The sequence below is a fragment of the Melospiza georgiana genome, chromosome 1 (genome assembly GCF_028018845.1).
Source record: "Melospiza georgiana isolate bMelGeo1 chromosome 1, bMelGeo1.pri, whole genome shotgun sequence".
Taxonomy (NCBI): Eukaryota; Metazoa; Chordata; class Aves; order Passeriformes; family Passerellidae; genus Melospiza; species Melospiza georgiana.
The window spans coordinates 44613610-44634418 of record NC_080430.1 but is presented as its reverse complement, the minus strand read 5'-3'; the positions used below and the strand labels follow the sequence as shown (position 1 = coordinate 44634418).

Genomic DNA, 20809 nt, shown 5'->3' with positions numbered 1-20809 from the left:
ATACTTATTGACCTGAGAATGGGATTTTATTGAACCAGCCAGTCTTAACCCTGTAGAGATGGAGTAGTTCCAGCCGGAGCAGAATAAGCTGGCACCCATAAAGTCTTCATCCACCAGTTTTGACCTCATCCTGGAAACCAAGCTTTTTCAGGGGAGAAGAAACTTGCCCCCCTTTTGCAATATGTCACAGGAAGTGCTATTTCCTATTTTCAGATAAATGTTCGTTCACAAAGAAGAAGCACCCACAGTTAGACCAGCTTGATGGAACAGTGAGTAGCTGATTTTTTTCCTTATCTTTCCATCTAAATGTATGTATGTTTAAGATTAATTCTCTGGGTGGGGAGTCACTGTGCCTAATGACAGTGGCAGTAGAGCTGACATTGAAGCAGAGATAATATATTTGGGAAAAATTTGGTCTTGTAACTAGCTTAGAGCTTGGGATAAAGCTAAATGTGAAAGCAGAGAATTCAACTGGACAATTGGTGTAGAAAATGATAATCTGTTTTTGTACCAGAAACATATTGGATCTTGGTTTTGAAGCAGTTCCAGGAGACTGATAGCTTGAAGTTGCATTCTTCTAAGGATAAAAATCGGTCAGAGATGAAATCCTTCATGTTTAACTTAAATGCTCCATATCCAAATCACATCTTGCTCTGTCAGATGCAGTTGGCAGGTGTTCTCCATCCCTATCCTATCCTATCACATGGTTTCTCTGTATTATTCGAACATTTAATCTGTTAAAAGTGTTATTTCATTATAATTTTTTAAAGAGATATTGTGACTGTGTCCTCTTTTTAATGTGATGTCTCTGAGTCACCACATTAGAAAGTCTTTACTCCATACCTCAGCTACATCTCAACGAGGTATCAGTTTTATATCCAGATGGCAATTTTTTGTTAATGAAGGTTTACATTAATAAAAATCATCAGTGCTACCCTGGAATTTTTCTACTCACACACAAGAAAAGGTGAGCTCCTCTGCTTGTATAGGAGCAAAAAAAACCTACAACAGCTTACAAATTCTTTTTCTTTTTTTTTTTTACATTCTTGGGAGAATTGCACTGTCATTTGTCTGGAACAGCTGGCAGCAACAGAGCAGGGGGCTTGAATCTTTCAGTGTAGAGACCCTTGGAGCAATAACAGGACATCACATGATCCTATGGCATATGCTGGCAACCTCCACTCCAAGCTATTAGCTTTCCATTTTGTACTTGAGTTCATCCTCAGAATGGTTGTGACTACAACTGCTGCCTGAACTACTCCAAATTCAATGTTTTATCAGATACTGAAAAACCCCCAAACCACATCAGAGCAAAAAAACCCCTAACAGACATACTAGCACAGAAGTTAGCTTACCCAAGAGAAGAGCCTATATACTCATTTACTCATGATTTGGAGGAAGATACTTAATCTATGTCTCAAATTTCTCTTTCTCAGAATGCTAATTTTCAGTGCTTATGATATTCTTTTACTGCACATTTGTTTAGGTAAGAACACATCCTCCTTCTTTTGTCTTGAGGCCTGAGACTGACTCTATTTAACTGCAGAAAAGCCTCAGAATTTTTGCCAGACTGTCTTTCTGTTTTTGTTGGAGAATGTAAACAATCAGATCCTGAGGGCTCACAGAGAATTAAGTCTGCTCTTTTCAGCCCAGAATATATTTTACTTTCAAAGTTTTGCAGGGTAGAAAAAACCCATCAGTTAGGAGGCAAGTAATTCTGAATGCTTCTAATGCTCAGCTGTTAGAAAAGAGGAAGAGGTTTCCCAGGCAAAGTTTAATTTTGGAAGGGGCTCTTTACCCAGTCAAATCCTAGAAAGAAATCCTGTGGTCACTACCACATGAAAAGTTGTTTTTGAGGGAAACTATCAGTTTAGAGTCTTACACAGAATATTTAGTTTACATTTCCATCTTTTCATTCATCTTTCCTGGTAACTCAGGAAAAGTTCTTACTTTTATGCTTGCTCTCCAAGCAAGTGCAGGTGTTTGTGCATAGATTTCTCTGCACTTTTGCTCCTCCTAGAAAGTCAAAGGCAAAGTTAAAGAGGTAGGGCAGGAAACACTGGGTACCCTCTTGCAGAGCCTGCTACCAGAATATGTGGTATTATTTTTTGTTATTTAAGTTTCAGTATTACTCAGTGTTATGTTGCACTTCTCTCTCTTCAAAAATGTCCTAGATGCTGCTGACACATACTTTTAAGCTGACTACAAGTCATTAAGCAATTTCTTTTTCTGTGTGCCAAATGCTGGCATTTGTGAAAGAAGGAGAGTGAGGGTGAGGGCAGTAGCACTGTGTTACCTGCTCATACATTTCTAAAGAGAAATCTTTTCTTAAATTGAAAAAAGGTGAAGGGAATTTTGGGAAGGTCATTTGGTTTTGAGATAAGGAGCTCCATTCATGCACAGATGCTCTTGTAACTTGTAGTTACTACGAGTTCTGGTTTCTGAGGGGAAGCTTTGTCCAAATCCCCTCTAGACCACAGCAGACTCATTGGGCTGTGACAAATGTCATCCCTGAATAAGTCACTGCAGCAACTCAGGAGCTGCTTTGCTTGAATGACATGACAACATCATGTCTGATAGTCCTGCCAGCACCTAGACATCTTCTAGCTAAAGTGACACTGTAGATAGCAGCTAATGCTCAAGAGCTAATGAGGCTCCTCCCAAAGCAGCCAAAATACAGAAATCTGGAAAGACTGCAGGGCTGCACCTTCATTACAAGAATCTCTGATGTTGCCATAAGTGCAGCTTTGTTAAAACTTAGAGAAATGAAATTACATTTATTTGGGCTCACAAATTTACAAGTGTTCAGCGAACCAAATTTTATCCCATCTAAGATGTAACTCAATGTTCTTTGCATGAATTTTTTTTCCAGGGTCCTGGTATTTGGCCCAATGCTTGGCTAAACCTCTCTGTATCCAGCTTCTTTGGCAACTCAGAACACAACCAGTCCTCCAAGGGGAAACAGCTGTAGCCTCTTATTGGACTGTTCATGTGTTTAGATACTCTTACATGGTTAAACACATGATAAATTAGTAAGTTCTCCTCTTATATGTCTACTTTAACCTTGGCATGTTGCCTACTTTTGCAAAAATCATTCAGAATTTCTGTTAGCAAACAAAATTATTCTCTTCATGCAGAAACAGTGGGATTGTGGTCAGAACAGGGGGCACTGATGGGCACATGCAGTGCAGAAAATTCAAATAATTAGGACTTTCTGAATATTCATGTGTAGTTTTGGACAGAAAAAAAAATAGATAAAATAATTAAATACAAGTTCTCAAATCAGAATTGCTCCAATTATGTTTGAACAGCAGAAGAGCAGAGATAAACCTGGAGATCTCTTTGCTGTAACACACTTATTTCTGAAGACATCTAGATAATCTAGGAGCCAAAACCAGACATCATATCAAGGGCTACAACTTCTGCAGAAGATGCTTCTCTCTGCACAAAAATGAAAATGGGAAATATGGTTAGAGATAAATGAAAAAATTAAAATCGAGTGCAACCAGTAATAGAGTTTTTTATCCAAGTCAGTTTTCTAGAGTTCTTTGTGATTAACACTGCTTGTGTGCAAAAGAGAAGCATTTTTTAAAAAGCATCTCAGAAAATATTTGTAAAATTTTTTTACTTGTTTTGAAAAGGAGGACCATACAAATACGGTGAGCTTTCCTACCAGGTCAGAGCCAGTGAATAAAACAACCTCAGCACAGTCTGTCTTTCTAGCCAGGGTCAGTGTCAATTGTACAGGGCAAGAGCTGATATGTGATGATGGGAAGGTGAGCTTGGTCTGACTGGGATGGACTTACTTTTCTTCCCAGCAGCCCTTATGGTGATGTCTTTTAGGTTTGTGAGCACAGTTGAGACAGGTGACCCAAAGTGACCAAAAGGATATTCTGTGCCATACAACATCACACTCAGAAATAAAACTAGGAGCAGAGGGCAGTTTTTTCCATTGCTCAAGGACTGCATCTCCCTGCTTGTTGAACATGGCAAGCACTCCTCTTTGTATTTATTACCTCTTGCAAGCGACTGAGGGAGCTGGGGTTGTTCAGCCTGGAGAAAAGGAGACTCAGGGGTGACCTTATCACTCTCTACAACTTCCTGAAGGGTGGCTGTGGTGAGCTGGGGGTCGGTCTCTTTCTCTGGGCAACAACAGACAGAACAAGAGGACACAGTCTCAAGCTGCGCCAAGGGAGATACAGGCTAGAATTAAGGAGGAAGTATTTTACAGAAAGAGTGGTCAAATACTGGAATCATCTACCCAGGGAGGTGGTAGAGTCACCATCCCTCGAAGAGTTTAAAAAAAGACTGGATGTGGCACTTGGTGCCATGATCTAGTTGAGGTGTTAGAACATGGGTTGGACTCGATGATCTTAAAGGTCTCTTCCAACCTAGAATTTCTGTGATTCTGTGATTCTGTGAATTCTATATTCAGCTTTTTCTCAACCTGCAAGTTTCTTTTCTTCAGCACTTCTGATCCTGCTGTGTGGAAGTGAGTGGGTTGACCAGATGGGGCCTTAGTTGCTGGCTGGGCTCAACCCTTCACAGGACACAAGGCTTGGATAGCAAAGAAGACAAATCTGTAGGGAGTCAAACTTCAGTTTTGTTGCTCCCACAATTATTTCCTGCTGGTGTTACTACTCAAAATAAATTCCAAACTTTGAAGAAAATAAAAGTTACTTTCTTTTTATACAGATACAAAGATTCTACAAGGCTAAGTGCACCAAGGCAGGTTTAGATCAAATATTAGGAAAAAATTCTTCACTGAAAGGGATAGCAAGCTCTGGAACAGGTTGCCTGGAGAAGTGGTTGAGTCACCATCCTTGGAGATATTTAAAAGCTGTGTAGATGTGGCACTTAGGGACATGATTCACTGGTGGACTTAATAGTGTTAAGTTAATGGCTGGACTCAATGATCTTAGAGGTACCTGTCTGTCATGAAGTGTCTGATCAAAGCAGTCATGATGCACAGGAAGACAGAGCAGCCCTTTAAACAGACAGCAAGTAGTTCTCTCTGAGTGGCTACCAAAGGCATTGATTGCATTTCCTCACTAAGTGAGCAGAGAGCACTTTTGGTCCCTCTGACACTTCACAAAATCCTCTGCCCAGCTTCTCATGGGACACACAGGAATTCTTCTGTGTTCTCTGGGGTCTATGAGAAGACAGTAGTCCTGAGCTTTTCAGAGATCAAGTTAAACAAATCTATGCTTCTGCATCTGGCTCACAGTCCTACCAGAGTCATGGGAAAAGGGGAGGCTTTGGCAGCTGTAGGGGCTGACACCCAGGTCTGTTCTTATAGGGGAAGTCCAGTCCCTCCAACCATCCCAAAATCAAAACAGAAGGGACAGAGGGTTTGCACAACCCTTGCACTTCCTCATTGTTGTCTTACTGGAAACACTGACTGACAAAGGGTGAAGAACAACATCACATGAACAAGAACAACTGTAGTGCACACTCTTAGCCACAGCCATATCGCTGCCTTTTGCCTTTGTGCCCCCTCCAAGACACTCTACCAATCTGAACTTTGCAGCTCCTGAATAAGGCTGTAAACAACTACTGAAACAAGGAATCAAAACTCCTTATATCCCCAAACAGCAGTGGAGAGGCCTTTCAGCAAACAGGAAGATGCCACACCAGAAACAGGTATTAGAGGCCATTCCAATGGAAACTCTTTTGCATTGTTTGCTAAGGTCTTTGTCTGTTCTCTCCACAGGACCATGAACCAATTTCATTCCAGAGGTACCTGAAACCAGCACACTTCCACTGCCTACACCTGCCCTAGGCTCTGTAAAAGACCCAGTGTTTGCCATTTTAACCCAGATCAACACTGCCAACTTTCCACTCTTCAACACCCACAATAGCACAGGTAGGTATGTTTAATACTGTCCTACTTCCCACAGGCATTAAGGCTCCCAAAATGTCACTTGAAGCAACCTGAGGAAGTGCTTGAAGTCAGCTGTTTTTCATCCATTTCACAGTGCCTTTGCAGGCACCATTTACACCTGAGCAATGCCTGGTCCTCCATGGGTAAGGGCTACAGGATGGACCAGCATGATGAGCAGGTAGCCAGATCCCAATGAGAAGCAGGACGATGCTCTGCAGGCCAGGCACAGGGCTCTCCTTGCCTTCCTGGCTTTCTACACTCCTCTGGAAAGCCGCTGATGAGCACAAGAGCCCCAAACTACCCACAACTCATAAATTCATCCATCCTCTCCCTCTGGGTCAGGCAACCGACAGGCTCTACTGAGGAGGAAAAATGCACATGACAGTGTACACATGGGAAATGACACACTTCCAACATGCAACAGTGTGATTCCCCAGATGTATAGATGGGTTTCCTGGGAGCTCTGCAATTTCATTCTCTTTCACACCTTGACATCATAATGCTTGTGTGCTCATCAGCAAAACTCATTTCAGATGAGAAGATCACCATGTTTCATTCTCTTCACTGCTAAACTTGGAGATTCTTCTAGTTTAATGGTCTTTTATTCCTTTCCAGACCAATACACCATGGGAAATGAAACCACAGACCACATCGACTGGTCAGTGACAACAGAAATAGACTATGGCGATTCAGCACCATGCATGGGAACTGAGGAAAAGCACTTTGCAGCAAAATTTTTGCCACCTCTTTATTCTTTAGTGGTGATATTTGGCCTGACAGGCAACCTGCTTGTTGTCCTTATCCTGGTCAAATACAAGAGGCTGAAGAGTATGACTGACATCTACCTGCTCAACTTGGCAATTTCTGATCTGCTGTTTGTGTTTTCTCTCCCCTTTTGGGCTTATTACGCAGTTCACGACTGGATTTTTGGGGAGGCGCTCTGTCGAATTCTGTCAGGTGTCTACCTCCTTGGCTTCTACAGTGGCATCTTCTTCATAATCCTGCTGACCCTGGACAGGTATCTGGCCATAGTGCACGCGGTGTTTGCTTTGAAGGCCAGGACAGTTACCTACGGCATCCTCACCAGTGTTGTCACCTGGGCTGTTGCTGTTTTGGCTTCTGTCCCTGGGGTACTATTTCAGAAAACTCAAAAGGAAAGTATAGGCTATACATGCAGTGCTCATTATCCAAGTGATTCCATAATAAATTGGAAGTACTCTTTTATTCTAAAGATGAACATCCTGGGACTTATTGTTCCAATGCTCATTATGATTTTCAGTTACTCACAAATTCTAAAAACATTGTTGAGATCCAAGAATGAGAAAAAACAGAAGGCGGTCAGACTTATTTTTGTAATCATGATTTTTTACTTCATCTTCTGGACACCATTCCATATTTGTTCTTTTTTGCATGCATTTCAAAATCCACTTTTCATCCCAACTTGTGAACTTCAAAGTCAGCTGGAGAAAGCAATTCAAGTTACAGAAACAATCTCAATGATCCACTGCTGCATTAATCCTGTGATCTATGTATTTGTTGGAGAAAAATTTAGGGCATATCTTTATATCTTTTTCCGAAAGCAAGTTGCACCTCACCTCTGCAAAAAATGTCCAAGTCTGTATCGTGAAAAGTTGGAAAGAGCCAGTTCCACATTCACACAATCCACTGCGGAGCACGACATCTCTACTGGACTGTAAAAATACATCAGAACATTAGTTAATAAATTTTGCATCACTTGCTTTGCCTTAAGGAGTGGCACATCCTTAAGGCATCCTGGGTCACATCAAGATTTAAATAGGGCCTAGACAAATATAATGGTGCTTTTTTACAAAAATCTATCCACTGAGGTTTATTGAGAGGGGACTACAATATTGACAAGTCTAAGGGGTAATAAGATCACAAGATCCTACTGGAACCATTTAACTCAAGAATTTTTTTGTTCTGCCAATAGTGCGGTCATTTTTAAACATAATCCTTTAAGACCTATTACTAAGTTATAGCATTTTGGTTTTTGCTTTTTAATTTTATGTTTGCCATATAATCATTCAGTTGCTTTTTTCCAAAGAGTGGTTTTAATCAGCAACATTGTGATTTTTGTGGGTGCAATTCTTCAAGCAACTACACACATCAAGTTTACTGACTATACAACAAGACAATCATGCACTCCTAAAAAGTGTGAGCTTGCTTCTGACAAGTCATATCCCTCCAAGAAAAAAATAAAACAAAACTAAACTAAACCAATAAGGCCCCTTCAGCAAAGATCTGCAAGACCTGAATGAAAATTACCTTGGTATGTGAAATGCAAGTTTCTGTATGAGCAAAATATCAGGAACCTCTGAAGGATGTGAGCACAGTACTGAGAGCAGGCCTCCCTAGTTCTGGACAGGTAAATCATGTGCAGAAAAAGAGTTGACACAGCAACACGTGACACTGGTGCTCAGGTTAGGCTCCTGCATGGGAAAAACATGCTCTTCACATGCACAGCAACTTTGACTTCTGGGATACACTTCTAGGAAGACAGTGGCCTTGGAACTGCAAAATCAGCCACTTCCAGACAAGGCATATCTTCCTGCCTTCCCAGGAGAAGAGTGCCTCTTGCCAACTGGTGCCTCAATGAGACCTGCATGCTGATTGAAGACTCCAGACCCTTGGCCTTCTGGTGTACAATGGCCATATATTTATTCCACCATTGAGAGTTTCCCTGTAAAAGAAAGGAATTCTATGGACATGGAGTTAGCAAAGAAGAGGAAGAAGGAGCATAGTACACAATTTCCTACGTCAAACTGTAAAGAAGTGCAGGTGTGCACTCCTTACACAAGTGAGCTGGCCTTCTGGTTTTTTTCCCTTTTCTTTGGAAGGGCACAGCTCATGCGTGCAAGGACTTGCTCATGGAATTCTGGAGGGGCAGGTTCAACTAACCTCCAGCAAAGACACCAGAGGGAATTCCATGCTACTTAAGGTCAGGCATGTGATGTAGATGCCTGAATTAACAGCAAATCTCTTCAAGGTCCCTCAGTGGTCAGTAGAGAATAGGAAGTCCCTGAGCCAGAAGCAGTCATGGGATTTAGTCTCAGGGGAAGATTAACTGTCCAGCTGTGGAAGGAACCTGAAAATGTCAGCCTCTTAATTTGGCTATAAGATGCCTTTATCTAGGTGGTGCAAATACTCTTCTTGCTATTGCCTTAAAATGCCTGGGCACTGCTTCTATTTGTTAGCTTTTATCCCATCAGCTATTGTATCCTTGTGAGGTTAATAGCCACAGATAGACTACACAAAGACCAAACTATCCTCACAGTAAACTTTCTGGTGTAAAAATAGTAGTTTTTCTTTCTTCCCTGCTTTCTTTACTGAAACAATGTGAAAGCACCTTTTTCATTTTAAAGCATAAATTAGTTCAGTGCAATACAAATCCGACTGTAACAGTGATATTTCTACTGCTGTGTTTAACTGTAAATCCTTCTCTTATTGGAATTAAATTTCTTCCTGTTTTCATGTTAATGCAGTGTAATTAATAAAATCAGTGTCTGGAAATCTGTGTATACTTGTTCTCTTCTGTAAGCAAAAGGATGTTGGCTCTGATCTCAGAGTGGAGATGAGAAAAAGACAAATGGGCACTTGCAATACCACACTGCAAACCAAGGAAACACAGAAGTCGAGAAGATTTTGCAGCTGGCCCAGCTTTTATCCATCATCAAACTTCAGAAGAGGAACATACAATAGCTTTGGAAAAAGTCTGGGGCCACAGATTTTAAATTAGTGAGATTTGGAGAAAGAGGTTTGTGTGTGTTATAAACAGAGAAAGAGTGGCAATAAAAGATGTCGCTAAATTAACATTGGGATAAAACCAGAATTCTCCATAGATTCTCTGCATCAAATTATAGATCTCCTTGCACCATATAGACTGATCCCAGATAAGCAATGTGCCTCTTGTCCCAAGTTTTATGTGTAAGGAAATTAAGCCCTCAAAGTTCAGTATCGAAATGTGCTTCTGCTTCACCCTGCCATTCTCCCTGCTTCATTGTGCCCATTCCTTTTGTTTAGCCTATGATCCACATCTCCTTCTCTCCCCTGCACACTGTTCTTATCTATCCACCACAGGATAAGTAAAATTCTATAACCACTCCCCACTCCTCTTTTTTTTTTTTTTAATCTGATTTCAATCTTCTATTTTGTGCTGTAGGAGCACAAATAAACTAAAACATTATGCTGTTGTTATGTGCCCAAGCAAGATAATCCTTGATTCTTCATTGCAGCTTTGCAACTTACAGTTATGAAGCTCCAAAATAAACATCTGTCCTTCCACTGAAAATTACAGGAGGGATAAATAAATAAAAGAATATAAGAACAAATTTACATGGTATTTTGTTGCAGTTAATTAGAAACAAGGAAAGTGCCAGGAGAATAACATGACACTGACCAGGTTAAACAGTACAGCAGTCAGATACTGCTCATTTTGAAATTTAATTTTGCTGCTGTTTTCAACTGCTGATACCTACTGCCCTTCACTAGGAAGTGTTTAGTGTGGTCACTGGGGCCTCAGAAGCAACATTCCTTAATAAAGTAATAAAAAAATTTAAGCTAACAGAGGGAAAATTCTGGTGTATTTAGAATATCTATAGCAACCAGGCCAGAACAAAAGGGTGCAATATGCTTTGTACCCATATTTTGGTGACGCTTCCCAACTAGGAGCTGTACTTTATTGAAAAAATTGAATAGAAGGATTTTAAAAAAGGATGTTGTAGTTTGTGTCACTGCCAAGATGTTTTGTACGTCTGGTGACAGCGAGAGCAATGTTGGTTTGAATGTTTGAAGTCTGGAATGACTGATGCTGGGAAGGTGGGACCCCAGCACTCAGAGAGAGGAGGGCAGCATTTTTAGAAACACAGTTTTGCCAATATGCAAAACTGCACAAACCTCCAAGTGATGCTCAGCTCTCCAGAACTGTCTACAGGGCTGTGCCAGCAGGATGCTACCCATACAACACAACGTATCCTGATAGCCGACTTTTTGAATGGAATGCAAACCAAATAGATGGAAGCAAAAGAGCCATCTGGATATAGCTTGCAGGGACACTAATATAAGGTATGGACAATTACAGACTATATCTAACCTTTGACTCTTGAAAGTACTTTCTGGTTTCTAGGGGCTGGCATTGTCCTGAGCATGGATTCTTTCACCTGATATGCAAGAAGCCGATTCACACATGCAGTTGAGATATTTTTTTCTTTTATATCTGGGCAGAGATGGGTGCTAGGTCACAAATCTGCAAAGCTAGCACACCTTCAAAATGCCAGGTGATCATTTTTATACACTTTGAACAATAAAAGATTGACATTTCCCACATATGTACCAACCTAAAGCTGAAGTCCTTGGCTTTGCATTCTCTGATCTCCATTTAAGGGAGTGCACACTTCCTTCACCCTGCATGCCCTTTGAAGAAGGGGGTTTTGTGAGTAAGAGGCAATCATAGTCATAGGCAGGTATTTAACTCTGTTAATGACTAAGCAAACTTCTTTGGCTTTATCAAAAGTTTCATTTTATTTGTAGCTTAACTTATAGTGTTCTCCTGTTCTTACTTCTCAGGTTTTAGATTTTGGTTCCTGCATGTTTGGTTTCTCCTTCACTTTTCCTAAGTTCTTTAATTTATTCTGCACTACAGTGAATTTTTAACTCTCTCAAGCTACTTTATTGCCTTACTGGCATATACTTTCTCATCAAACAGACTCTGTTCACCCTTTGTGTGACCTAGTTTTCACTGGGAAGAAATGTGGTGTGTGATTTTCCCAGCCTCCTTGATAAAAGGTCCAGGATTTACAAGTACACAGGAGGAGCATACCCCATGCACGGACAAGATAGCCCCAAAACACCAAACTCTAGACCTAGAATTTATGTACTAGTAATGTACCTGAAAAAAACCCCAAAGTGTGTGAATTGAAGGCCTGTGTAAAAATTAGATTCTGAGAGATTAAATTTTGTGAAATGCATAATTGTGGCCCAAAAGTAAAATCTAATGTATAATGACAACCCTTTGCCTACAAATTGGTAGAGCATACATCACAAACATGGATAAAAATAGTAGAAGGAAGCAACGTTCTCTTCCTTGCTGCATAAGGAAACATTGTTCAGTAAGAGCAGCTTGGAGAAAGCCAAAACAAAAATCATATAATGACAATAAGAGATAGGATGTGCTGCAATAAGAGATAGGATGTATAATGACATATGTGACAGATTTACAATGAAGAAAGAAAGAGCATAAAAATAATAGGTGAAAGAGCCCCCAGCCTTTGATGTTATTGACAATAAAGAGCAATGTGTAGAAATGTTCATCGGCTTTAGAAATGCTTGTGTCTTCCAGTGTTTGGTTTTGTTACCTATCTTCTTTTACACCTATTTGTGAAGTGTTTTGTGTTTTTTTTCACTAGTCTCTACGATAGAAATCTTAGGGTGTGGTACATCGTGCTTTCCCCCTGTTCTCCTCAAAAGAATACATTTCACAGATGTTAAGATTGGGTGTGATTGTGATGGTGGCTCAAATGATGAGTCACCAGAATTGAAAGCCTGAAAGAGAAGGCTGATAAGAAAAAATAGCCTAAGCAATAAAGTAGTTTGAACTGGATGTTTTTATTTAGCCTCTTCAAGACAAAGACATTTGCCACTGATGAAAGAAAATACATGCCAATACTAACTTAGTTTGGACACAGATGTTATAAATAGAACAAGTAACAAGATTCATCTAGTTCATGTTCTGTTGTCTTCATTTGACCTCTTCTCCAGATGAAAAGAATTAATCTTTGCTCTAGCGATAGACTTTTAATAAGACTGCTGTGCTCTATCACACTGTGTATACCTAAGAAAGGCATTTGTCATTCTGCCCCAGGATTCCTTCTTCCCCCCAGCCTTTCTTCTTCAGGTGCTGCAAGTTTGCAATAACTTGAATGGAAACTGTAAGTTGAATTTTCAAGTCTCTGTACCCATCATTATACTCGATGACACTTGTGTATCACAGTGGTATGTGAGGTTTTGGCAGCCCTAGTAGCCAGTCTGGTACCAGTGTAAGTCTCACATGAATTACAGCATCTCCTCTGGGAGTGCCATATCACTCAGATACTGACGCTTCAGTGTCGTGGGCTGAGTGCTGTAAAAATGAATCATACAATCAAACATTGGATAGGAGAGACTGACAGATGCAGAGAAGAGAAAGTGAGAGAGCATTAAGATGATCAGTCCCAGATTAGCGCGTTGAAGTTTCAGACTGGGTGGGAGACCAATTCCTGCAGGAAAGATCTTGTCCTAACAGCATTGATGAACAGCACATCACCCAGTGCCCCACAAACTGCACAAGGGGATTGGGCTTGCCCACAGCCTCATGCAAGGCCTGACCAAATCTGGCCTCCCAGCAGCTCTGCTTATCTGCAGCTGGGGTAAAGCTAATTGTAGATATCCTGCAGGTGCTGGCAGTAAAGCCACACAACCCAGGACTTGGGCTGCCAAGAACCACAGCAGTTCACACTCTGGAAATTTTCTCATCCAGCTGTAAGAAGCAGCTGGTGAGCAGACCAAGTGCATTCCCCTTATTCAGCTGTTGACAACCGTGAGTGGCAGAGGCCCCCTGTTGGTGTGCAATACTCTTCATCAGTAAATAACGTGCCACACTGTGCTTGCTGACCAGACTGAGCTATGGGAGCTAAAACCAATAATCAACAAAATCAAACACATTAATAAAGCCAATGAATCCATGGGAACAAGGGACTTTTTTCTGAAGACCAGCCTACCACAGGTCTTATTTTAAAGCAGTAGCAGTAGTTGATCTTGTTATTGTTAGTCAAAATGCTGTAGACAAGTTTTGCAGGAGCATATTTTAGAATTAAAAAGCTTGATAAAAAACAGGCAAGTCCAGCAACAGGTTTAAGACTGTTTCCTCTGCTCCTGTGATGTGAAATTATGAAAGGGTTTGGAGTCTCCAGTAGTTAAGTAACATACAGGAATCAATGCAATCTTCATGAAGAGATACTTAAAATATGTATTAATTTTAGTATGTAGATTGTTTAGAAATTATATATTGAAAAAGTAATTTGACACAATACCTTGTTTCAGAATTATAAGCATTCAGTATGAAAGCAGAATTTTTTATCCAGGAAAGTTAGGCAGTAATTGGAACTTTATTAAGGTGTAGTGGAAACAGTATTAGAAGCAGCTATTTCCACTGACTGTGTAAGCGGTCTAATATAGTCAGTCCATCAACCATGGTAGGGTGAACAAACCCTTAGAATACCCTTCAGGGGGCTTTAATTTTTATCCCGAGACTCCAGCCTTTAAAGAGCTCATTGGAACAGCCGATTAGGAAAGGAAGAGAAAAATTGATTTGTACTGTGGAATAAAGATTAGTCCTCATGCAAAGAAGGGTTGACAAGGGAAAAGAGAGTGAGCTTTTCACTCTTCACTGTCTCCCCACAGATCTGAGGGATAACTCAGAAGTTGTGATTCCCTTGACTTCCATTAAGGAATGGCAGCATCCAAATAAAGATATCTTTGTGCTTTTGTTTTAAAATCTTTTAAGGATACCAAGAGTCAATGCAGAAAAGGCATCCCTCTATAGCCTTCACTGATGGGATGAGATCCTCCAGAGCCTTACCAAGGGATGTCAGTGTGAGGCAGGGAGTGGTACTTCACCAGGTATCTTCTCAGGGGTTTTCTCTAAAGGGTTCTCTGACATTTGGTCAGGCACCATTCCCTTTCTTGCTTTCTGTATTTTTCCTACATCCTTTGTCATTTCTTTGATGTCCAGGAAGGATCTAGAAACCTGCTCACAGTGCAGTTTCAGTTTAAAAGTCAGGGGACTCAGCTTCGAGGAAGGAAATTGATAAGAGATCAGATTTTATCAAGCTTTTCTAAAGTTTAATTCCAAAACATAAGTAACAGTGATGATTTAAAAGATCAGACTTTAGTTCTTAGTTCTTAGATCAGACTTTAGCTTTTAGTTCACTACACAGACTAAGTTATAGGCTTATGAGAGGGATTAAAATAAAAAACATAGTCCAGAAGACAAGGTGAAAGAAAAATAGGATTGATCAACTATTCTGAAATATAAGGACTGCAACTCAGAGCAAGACAACAGAAAGTGCAGGTAATTCTGAATAGACGCATAAACTTTATTCAGAGGTTTCACATTTTCTTAAAGGACAGAAAAAACATAAAAGAAACGTAACAACTTAAAAATGTAAAGGGCCGAACCGCATGTAAATTGTTCTTGATTCAAACAGGTTAGCTAAAAGATAAAATAATTCTATAAACCCTTTTTCTAAAACTATAGTGCTGGGTTGTGAAACTTTAACTCCTAGGAGGATCCTCTAGAATTTCAACATATCTGCACGCCTCAAGAGTTAGACAAGTAACATCTGATGACCCATTTTTAGAAAAAAGAGAACCAGAGAACTGCTCCTTCATTTTTTTTTTACATGAGAATAGATATTTTTGCTTGAAGTTTTCAAACTGATACATCCTTCTTCACACAGGAAGACGTGTTTTTGACCTTCTTTTTTGTGACGGACAAGTCATTTTAGCATTACTCATGTTGTAATAATACAAGACATCACCTGCACCACAAGATACATGGTAAGTCATCTTTGCCTCTTTTGTTTTTTTTTACATTTAGTAGCTACATAGGTAGTATGATGTCTGAAGTGAAACATACTAGTGGAATCCTGCCAGTGTACTCATCTTTAAAAAGCACGCTGGCAAAATGCATAATATATGTTAAATTGAATACACTATTTTTAAAGGACAAAATCACTAGAAGACTTGAGCAGAGCATCCAGGTAGGGAAAGAAATCAATCTCTAGTGATTGATCTGACTAAGAAACATAATGGAGTATGCCTCCCTGATTTTGTCTCTGAAAATTATGTGCAATGATAGAAATATTAATTTTAAAACTGTTACTTCAAAACAAAACAGTTTGAATGTTGAGTTATTTAAGAGTACTTATGCTTCTCATAGGATGACTACAGAAAAACTAGTGTCGTGTTTTAGACATTGATTCATTGGATCCTGTTTACATGCAGGGCTTTACACTTAGCACTTTACCTCCATTTGCCACAGCTTTAAAATTATTACCATTTTATGGGACTATGCAAATGAACTGAAAGTCACTTTAATAAAATCTTTGCCTTTTAAAACACAGAAAGCTGTGACCTGAAACTCAGCATGAAACAGGGACACGAGTTTACTCATCTTTTCTATGGTGAGCCTTTCTTTTAAAATATGCACGACAGCTACTCTTCTCAAGCAGAGAAACAGAATTTGTATAGCAGATTGCAAGTTTCTGGAAATATTGCATTTATATAAACTGTACTCAAAATTATATTGAAGGGTTTTTTTTTTTTAATATCTTTTCTTCAGAGATCTTTGTTGACTACCTTTCAGGGTTTTTTTAATGATCAGGAAACATAAGCCCAGATCCCACCAGTTAGGTGAACAACCTACTCTAGTTAGTGCACTGATTAACCCAATGAAATGTTCCAACCAGTAGCCAACAGTGTCTCCTAAAACATCAAGATTATAGGCTAAAGCACAAACCTGCTTATAGTTATTTTTTCTGGATTCCAAATTAGTATTTTTAGTCTCCATTGTCACTATGTGCTTGATACTATACTCAATTCAGAGTAGTAAATTTTTGCAGAGAGACTTGTGAAGCAAAGGGCTGAAGGAATGGGGCTTGGTTATCAGAAGCAACTGCTCAAAGGGGAAGCCATAGCTTAAGCATGCAAAGAGGGTTGTAAGGAAGGAGACAAGATGCAGGGAAGATGTGGTAGTCATTCCAGGAAGGCAGAGGAAAAAGAGAGAAGGCATTGAGATAGCAGTTAATGGGAAGAAAGGTCTGTCACAAAAAGAATTATCACAGTAATATCAAGGCAGCATTTTGCTATGAATCCTATCAATCACCTACTCATAAAATCCCACTCTGGGTTTATGACTTAGTTGTTTTTCATACCCATATTTATGCATGACCATCCCACAGGTGCAAAATGAACAAGACAGGGAGTGCTAGGTCGGGCACTCATCCCATAATCCCAGTATACAGCATGGCTGACATTGTAAATGAGGATACTCAGCTCTGTGCAGGGATGTACTGTCAGGGCATGCCACATGGATCTAGAAAGTCCAGCTGAACGAAATCTTGAATATTTACTTGGGTAATGCCCAAGTCTCATAATGTTTTGGAGTAAAGAATTTAATGTTTTAAACCAAACACACTTAAAAAAAAAAGTGTTGCTGAAAGTACTTAAGAAATATAAACCCTTAGCTACTTTGAAATCAAGATATTTACTGACAACAGACAGAGCCACAGCCACTTCCTTTACCAACAAAACCATAACTGCTGCATTGTAATAGCTACATAGTATGACTATGGAAAAAAACTGTTTCACAAAGATTGCCCGAATTTCCTAAAAGTCCGTCTGAAGAGGTTGACAGCACTTATTTTGTCATCAAGAAATTTTATCTGAGCAAAGCTGAGACCCAAACAATTACAATTTGCTAATATTCTCTTACTCCTCATTCTCCAAAAGAAAACTTTACAACATACTCAACATACCAAAGTAATGTCTGAACATAGATGTTGTTGTTCTTATTATTCTTAGGAGCAGAGCTGGTAGCCAGACTCAAAAACTAAGGGAAAGAGCATAACAACCTTTTGCAAAAGCAGCATTTCTTTTTGCACAAGGTGCAGATTTTGCTCCAACAAAACTTCCTCTTTTGGAGCAGAGGCATATCTGCATTGTGCAGCATAAGAATCTCCTTCAGGAGCTGGCAGCAGAACCTCATTTTTAAGGTCAGAGACCTAGAAAATAGCCCCTTCCCCAAGACCTCAGCTTAGGTTTAGCTAAGTCAACCACTTGGACACTGATTAAGGACACTGGCATTTTCAGCAATTTGTTTTTACAGCAGTAAATAGTTTATTCTCCTGAGTGGTTTTATCTACAGGCACAAAGAGATGCTTTGGGGATTTAACAAGCTCTAAGTCAGAATGGACCAGTATGAGCTTGTACCAAAAAGCAGAGCAGGGGCCTGTCTCTCAGTCACTCCAGACATGGGCTGAGTTTCTTCAGTGACATTTAAACTTGCAGAGCTCAAGTGCAGACTGAATGAAATAGCGGTGGTTTCGAGACTGTGGTCTCTGCAGAAGATGCCTGCAATTACACAGGGCAGAGCACACCACTGAAAAAAGTGCATTCAGAAAAGGAGAGAACACAGGTGCATGACATGAGTGTTCAGGGATCACACAGCAAGCTGGACCAGATGCACTGCCTGAACTCTTCTGCATCGGACACTGTTGCCTTTGTCTAAGAACAGGCATGACATTTCCAGGAACAGGCTGATTTCAAAACTAACATCATGCCATGAGCAGCCACCTGTCTGTCATGAAGGGTCTGATAAAAGCAGTCATGATGCACAGGAAGACAGAGCAGCCCTTTAAACAGACAGAAAGTAGCTCTCTCTGAGTGGCTACCAAAGGCATTGATTGCATTTCCTCACTAAGTGAGCAGAGAGCACTTTTGGTTCTCTGACATTTCACAAAATCCTCTGCCCAGCTTCTCATGGGACACACAGGAATTCTTCTGTGTTCTTCTGGAGTCTGTGAGAAGACAGTAGTCCTGAGCTTTTCAGAGATCAAGTTAAACAAATCTATGCTTCTGCATCTGGCTCACAGTCCTACCAGAGTCTTGGGAAAAGGGGAGGCTTTGGTGACTGGAGGGGCTGACATCACAATCACAGACTTTCCCTGCTCCCAGTGTGTAGCAGAATTTGCCTGACAGCTTTCACAGCTCTGCTGCATGCTCACTTCCCAGGCCCTGACTCCTAACAAGGGAAGGCCAGTCCCTCACAGAGTGCCTAAATCAAGAATAGCCATGGCTCAGATTCAATCCACCATTCCTCTGTTTCTGGCTTAGCTAGGCAGCTGACAGTCTCTACTGAGAAGGAAAAAGGCACACGACAATGCACACATGGGAAATGACACACTGCACACTTCCAACATGAAGCAGTGTGACTGCACAGCTGTATGGATGAGTTTCCTGGGAGCTCTGCAATTTCATTCTCTTGACATCGTAATGCTTGCGTGCTCATCAGCAGAAATTATTTCAAATGAGAACTTCAGCATGTTTCATTCTCACTGGAGATTCCTCTAATTCCTCTAGTTTAATGTCTTTTTTTTTTCTCTCCTTTTCAGACCAATACACCATGGGAAATGAAACCACAGACTACACCGACTGGCCACTCACAACAGAATTTGACTACAGTGATTCCACACCTTGCCCTGCAACTGAGGAAAAGCACTTTGCAGCAAAATTTTTGCCACCTCTTTATTCTTTAGTGGTGATATTTGGCCTGACCGGCAACCTGCTTGTTGTCCTTATCCTGGTCAAATACAAGAGGCTGAAGAGTATGACTGACATCTACCTGCTCAACTTGGCGATTTCTGATCTGCTGTTTGTGTTTTCTCTCCCCTTTTGGGCTTATTACGCAGTTCACGACTGGATTTTTGGGGAGGCGCTCTGTCGAATTCTGTCAGGTGTCTACCTCCTTGGCTTCTACAGTGGCATCTTCTTCATAATCCTGCTGACCCTGGACAGGTATCTGGCCATAGTGCATGCGGTGTTTGCTTTGAAGGCCAGGACAGTCACCTACAGCATCCTCACAAGTGTCATCACTTGGGTTGTTGCCATTCTTATTTCTGTCCCTGGGGTAGTGTTTCACAAAACCCAGAAGGAAAGTTCAGGCTATACTTGCAGTGCTCATTATCCATCAGAGCACAGAAATACATGGAAGCAATTCCTCACCTTAAAAATGAACATTCTGGGACTTTTTATTCCGATGTTAATCATGATCTGCAGCTACACACGAATTATAAAGACATTACTGCAATGTAGGAATGAGAAGAAACATAAAGCAGTCAGGCTTATTTTCATTATCATGATTATCTACTTTTTTTTCTGGGCACCATACAACATCTGCATTCTCTTGCGTGATTTTCAGGGTGTATTTTCCATCTCTACTTGTGAAGGAAATGGTCAACTGCACAAGGCAATCCAAGTGACAGAAACAATCTCAATGATCCATTGTTGTATCAACCCTGTAATCTATGCCTTTGCTGGAGAAAAATTTAGAAAATATCTTCGCAGCTTTTTCCGAAAGCAGATTGCAGTCCACTTGTCTAAATACTGTCCTGTTTTCTATGCTGACACAGCTGAACGAGCAAGCTCCACCTACACACAATCTACTGGAGAACAAGAAGTCTCTGTTGCATTATGAGCTGTGTGTAGTGAAAAAATGGGATTGACTCTCTTGAGATCAATTCTATGTAGAAAGCCTGCTGAATCTCTCCTGGATATTGTCTCTAAGGCAGCTGAAAAAAAAAAAATAATCACAGAATACACATTTACCAAAGTTTGCATTTGCTCACAGACTTGAGTATTTGTAAATATATGAAAAAGGTGCAGTAAATTACCTGACTGGGGGCCTGAGCTAGCAGGCTAACAGATTTTCTGAAGGGAACTAGAGGTTATAAAGTCACACTGGTTCTTTGGAAACATCTCTTGACTTTGTGCATCACACAAGATACCTCACTGATTTAAACTCAGTTCCAGTCATATTTTTTACTAGTCTGGTTGTCTATCTCTGTAAATAATGCTAAATTACTAAGGTCCATCATACAGCATAGAACAGAAAATTTTATACACTTAGAATGGACTCTGATATTTCATGGTATATTTTCCTTTGTGTATGGTTGAGTCCTAACCACTTAGATCTTTCTCATAATGGTTCTAACTGCTAAGGGCTAATACCTAAGTGACTTTCAGGTTTGATACTTCTGAAGGGTCTCTTTTACTCATCTGTTCTTTTATATGCTACTCATGCTAAAAAGATAA

The 20809-nt window shown here is 40.3% G+C and overlaps 2 protein-coding genes across 3 annotated transcripts; both read left to right on the top strand.

The window, feature by feature from the left end:
• Positions 1-2878: 2878 nt before the first annotated feature.
• On the top strand, positions 2879-9415 carry LOC131086683 (C-C chemokine receptor type 5-like). Its single transcript, XM_058029811.1, has 3 exons — positions 2879-3032; positions 5714-5866; positions 6500-9415. The coding sequence occupies exon 3, from the start codon at positions 6511-6513 to the stop codon at positions 7579-7581; it is 1071 nt and encodes a 356-aa protein (XP_057885794.1). The 5' UTR covers positions 2879-3032; positions 5714-5866; positions 6500-6510; the 3' UTR covers positions 7582-9415.
• Positions 9416-15428: 6013 nt separating this feature from the next.
• LOC131088952 (C-C chemokine receptor type 5-like) lies at positions 15429-20302 on the top strand. 2 transcript variants are annotated; one of them, XM_058033435.1, is made up of 2 exons: positions 15429-15496; positions 19111-20302. In XM_058033435.1, the coding sequence occupies exon 2, from the start codon at positions 19122-19124 to the stop codon at positions 20190-20192; it is 1071 nt and encodes a 356-aa protein (XP_057889418.1). In that variant the 5' UTR covers positions 15429-15496; positions 19111-19121; the 3' UTR covers positions 20193-20302. The 2 variants fall into 2 exon arrangements, with proteins under 2 accessions (XP_057889418.1, XP_057889409.1); XM_058033426.1 differs by lacking the exon at positions 15429-15496 and adding an exon at positions 16086-16122.
• Positions 20303-20809: the final 507 nt, after the last annotated feature.

Bases quoted from the DNA above. Each gene is read 5' to 3' on its own strand.
- LOC131086683 (XM_058029811.1), top strand. From the start codon at position 6,511: ATGGGAAATGAAACCACAGACCACATCGACTGGTCAGTGACAACAGAA.
- LOC131088952 (XM_058033426.1), top strand. From the start codon at position 16,086: ATGAAACAGGGACACGAGTTTACTCATCTTTTCTATG. The intron at 16,123-19,110 runs GTGAGCCTTTCT...TCTCCTTTTCAG, and splicing joins GTTTACTCATCTTTTCTATG to ACCAATACACCATGGGAAAT.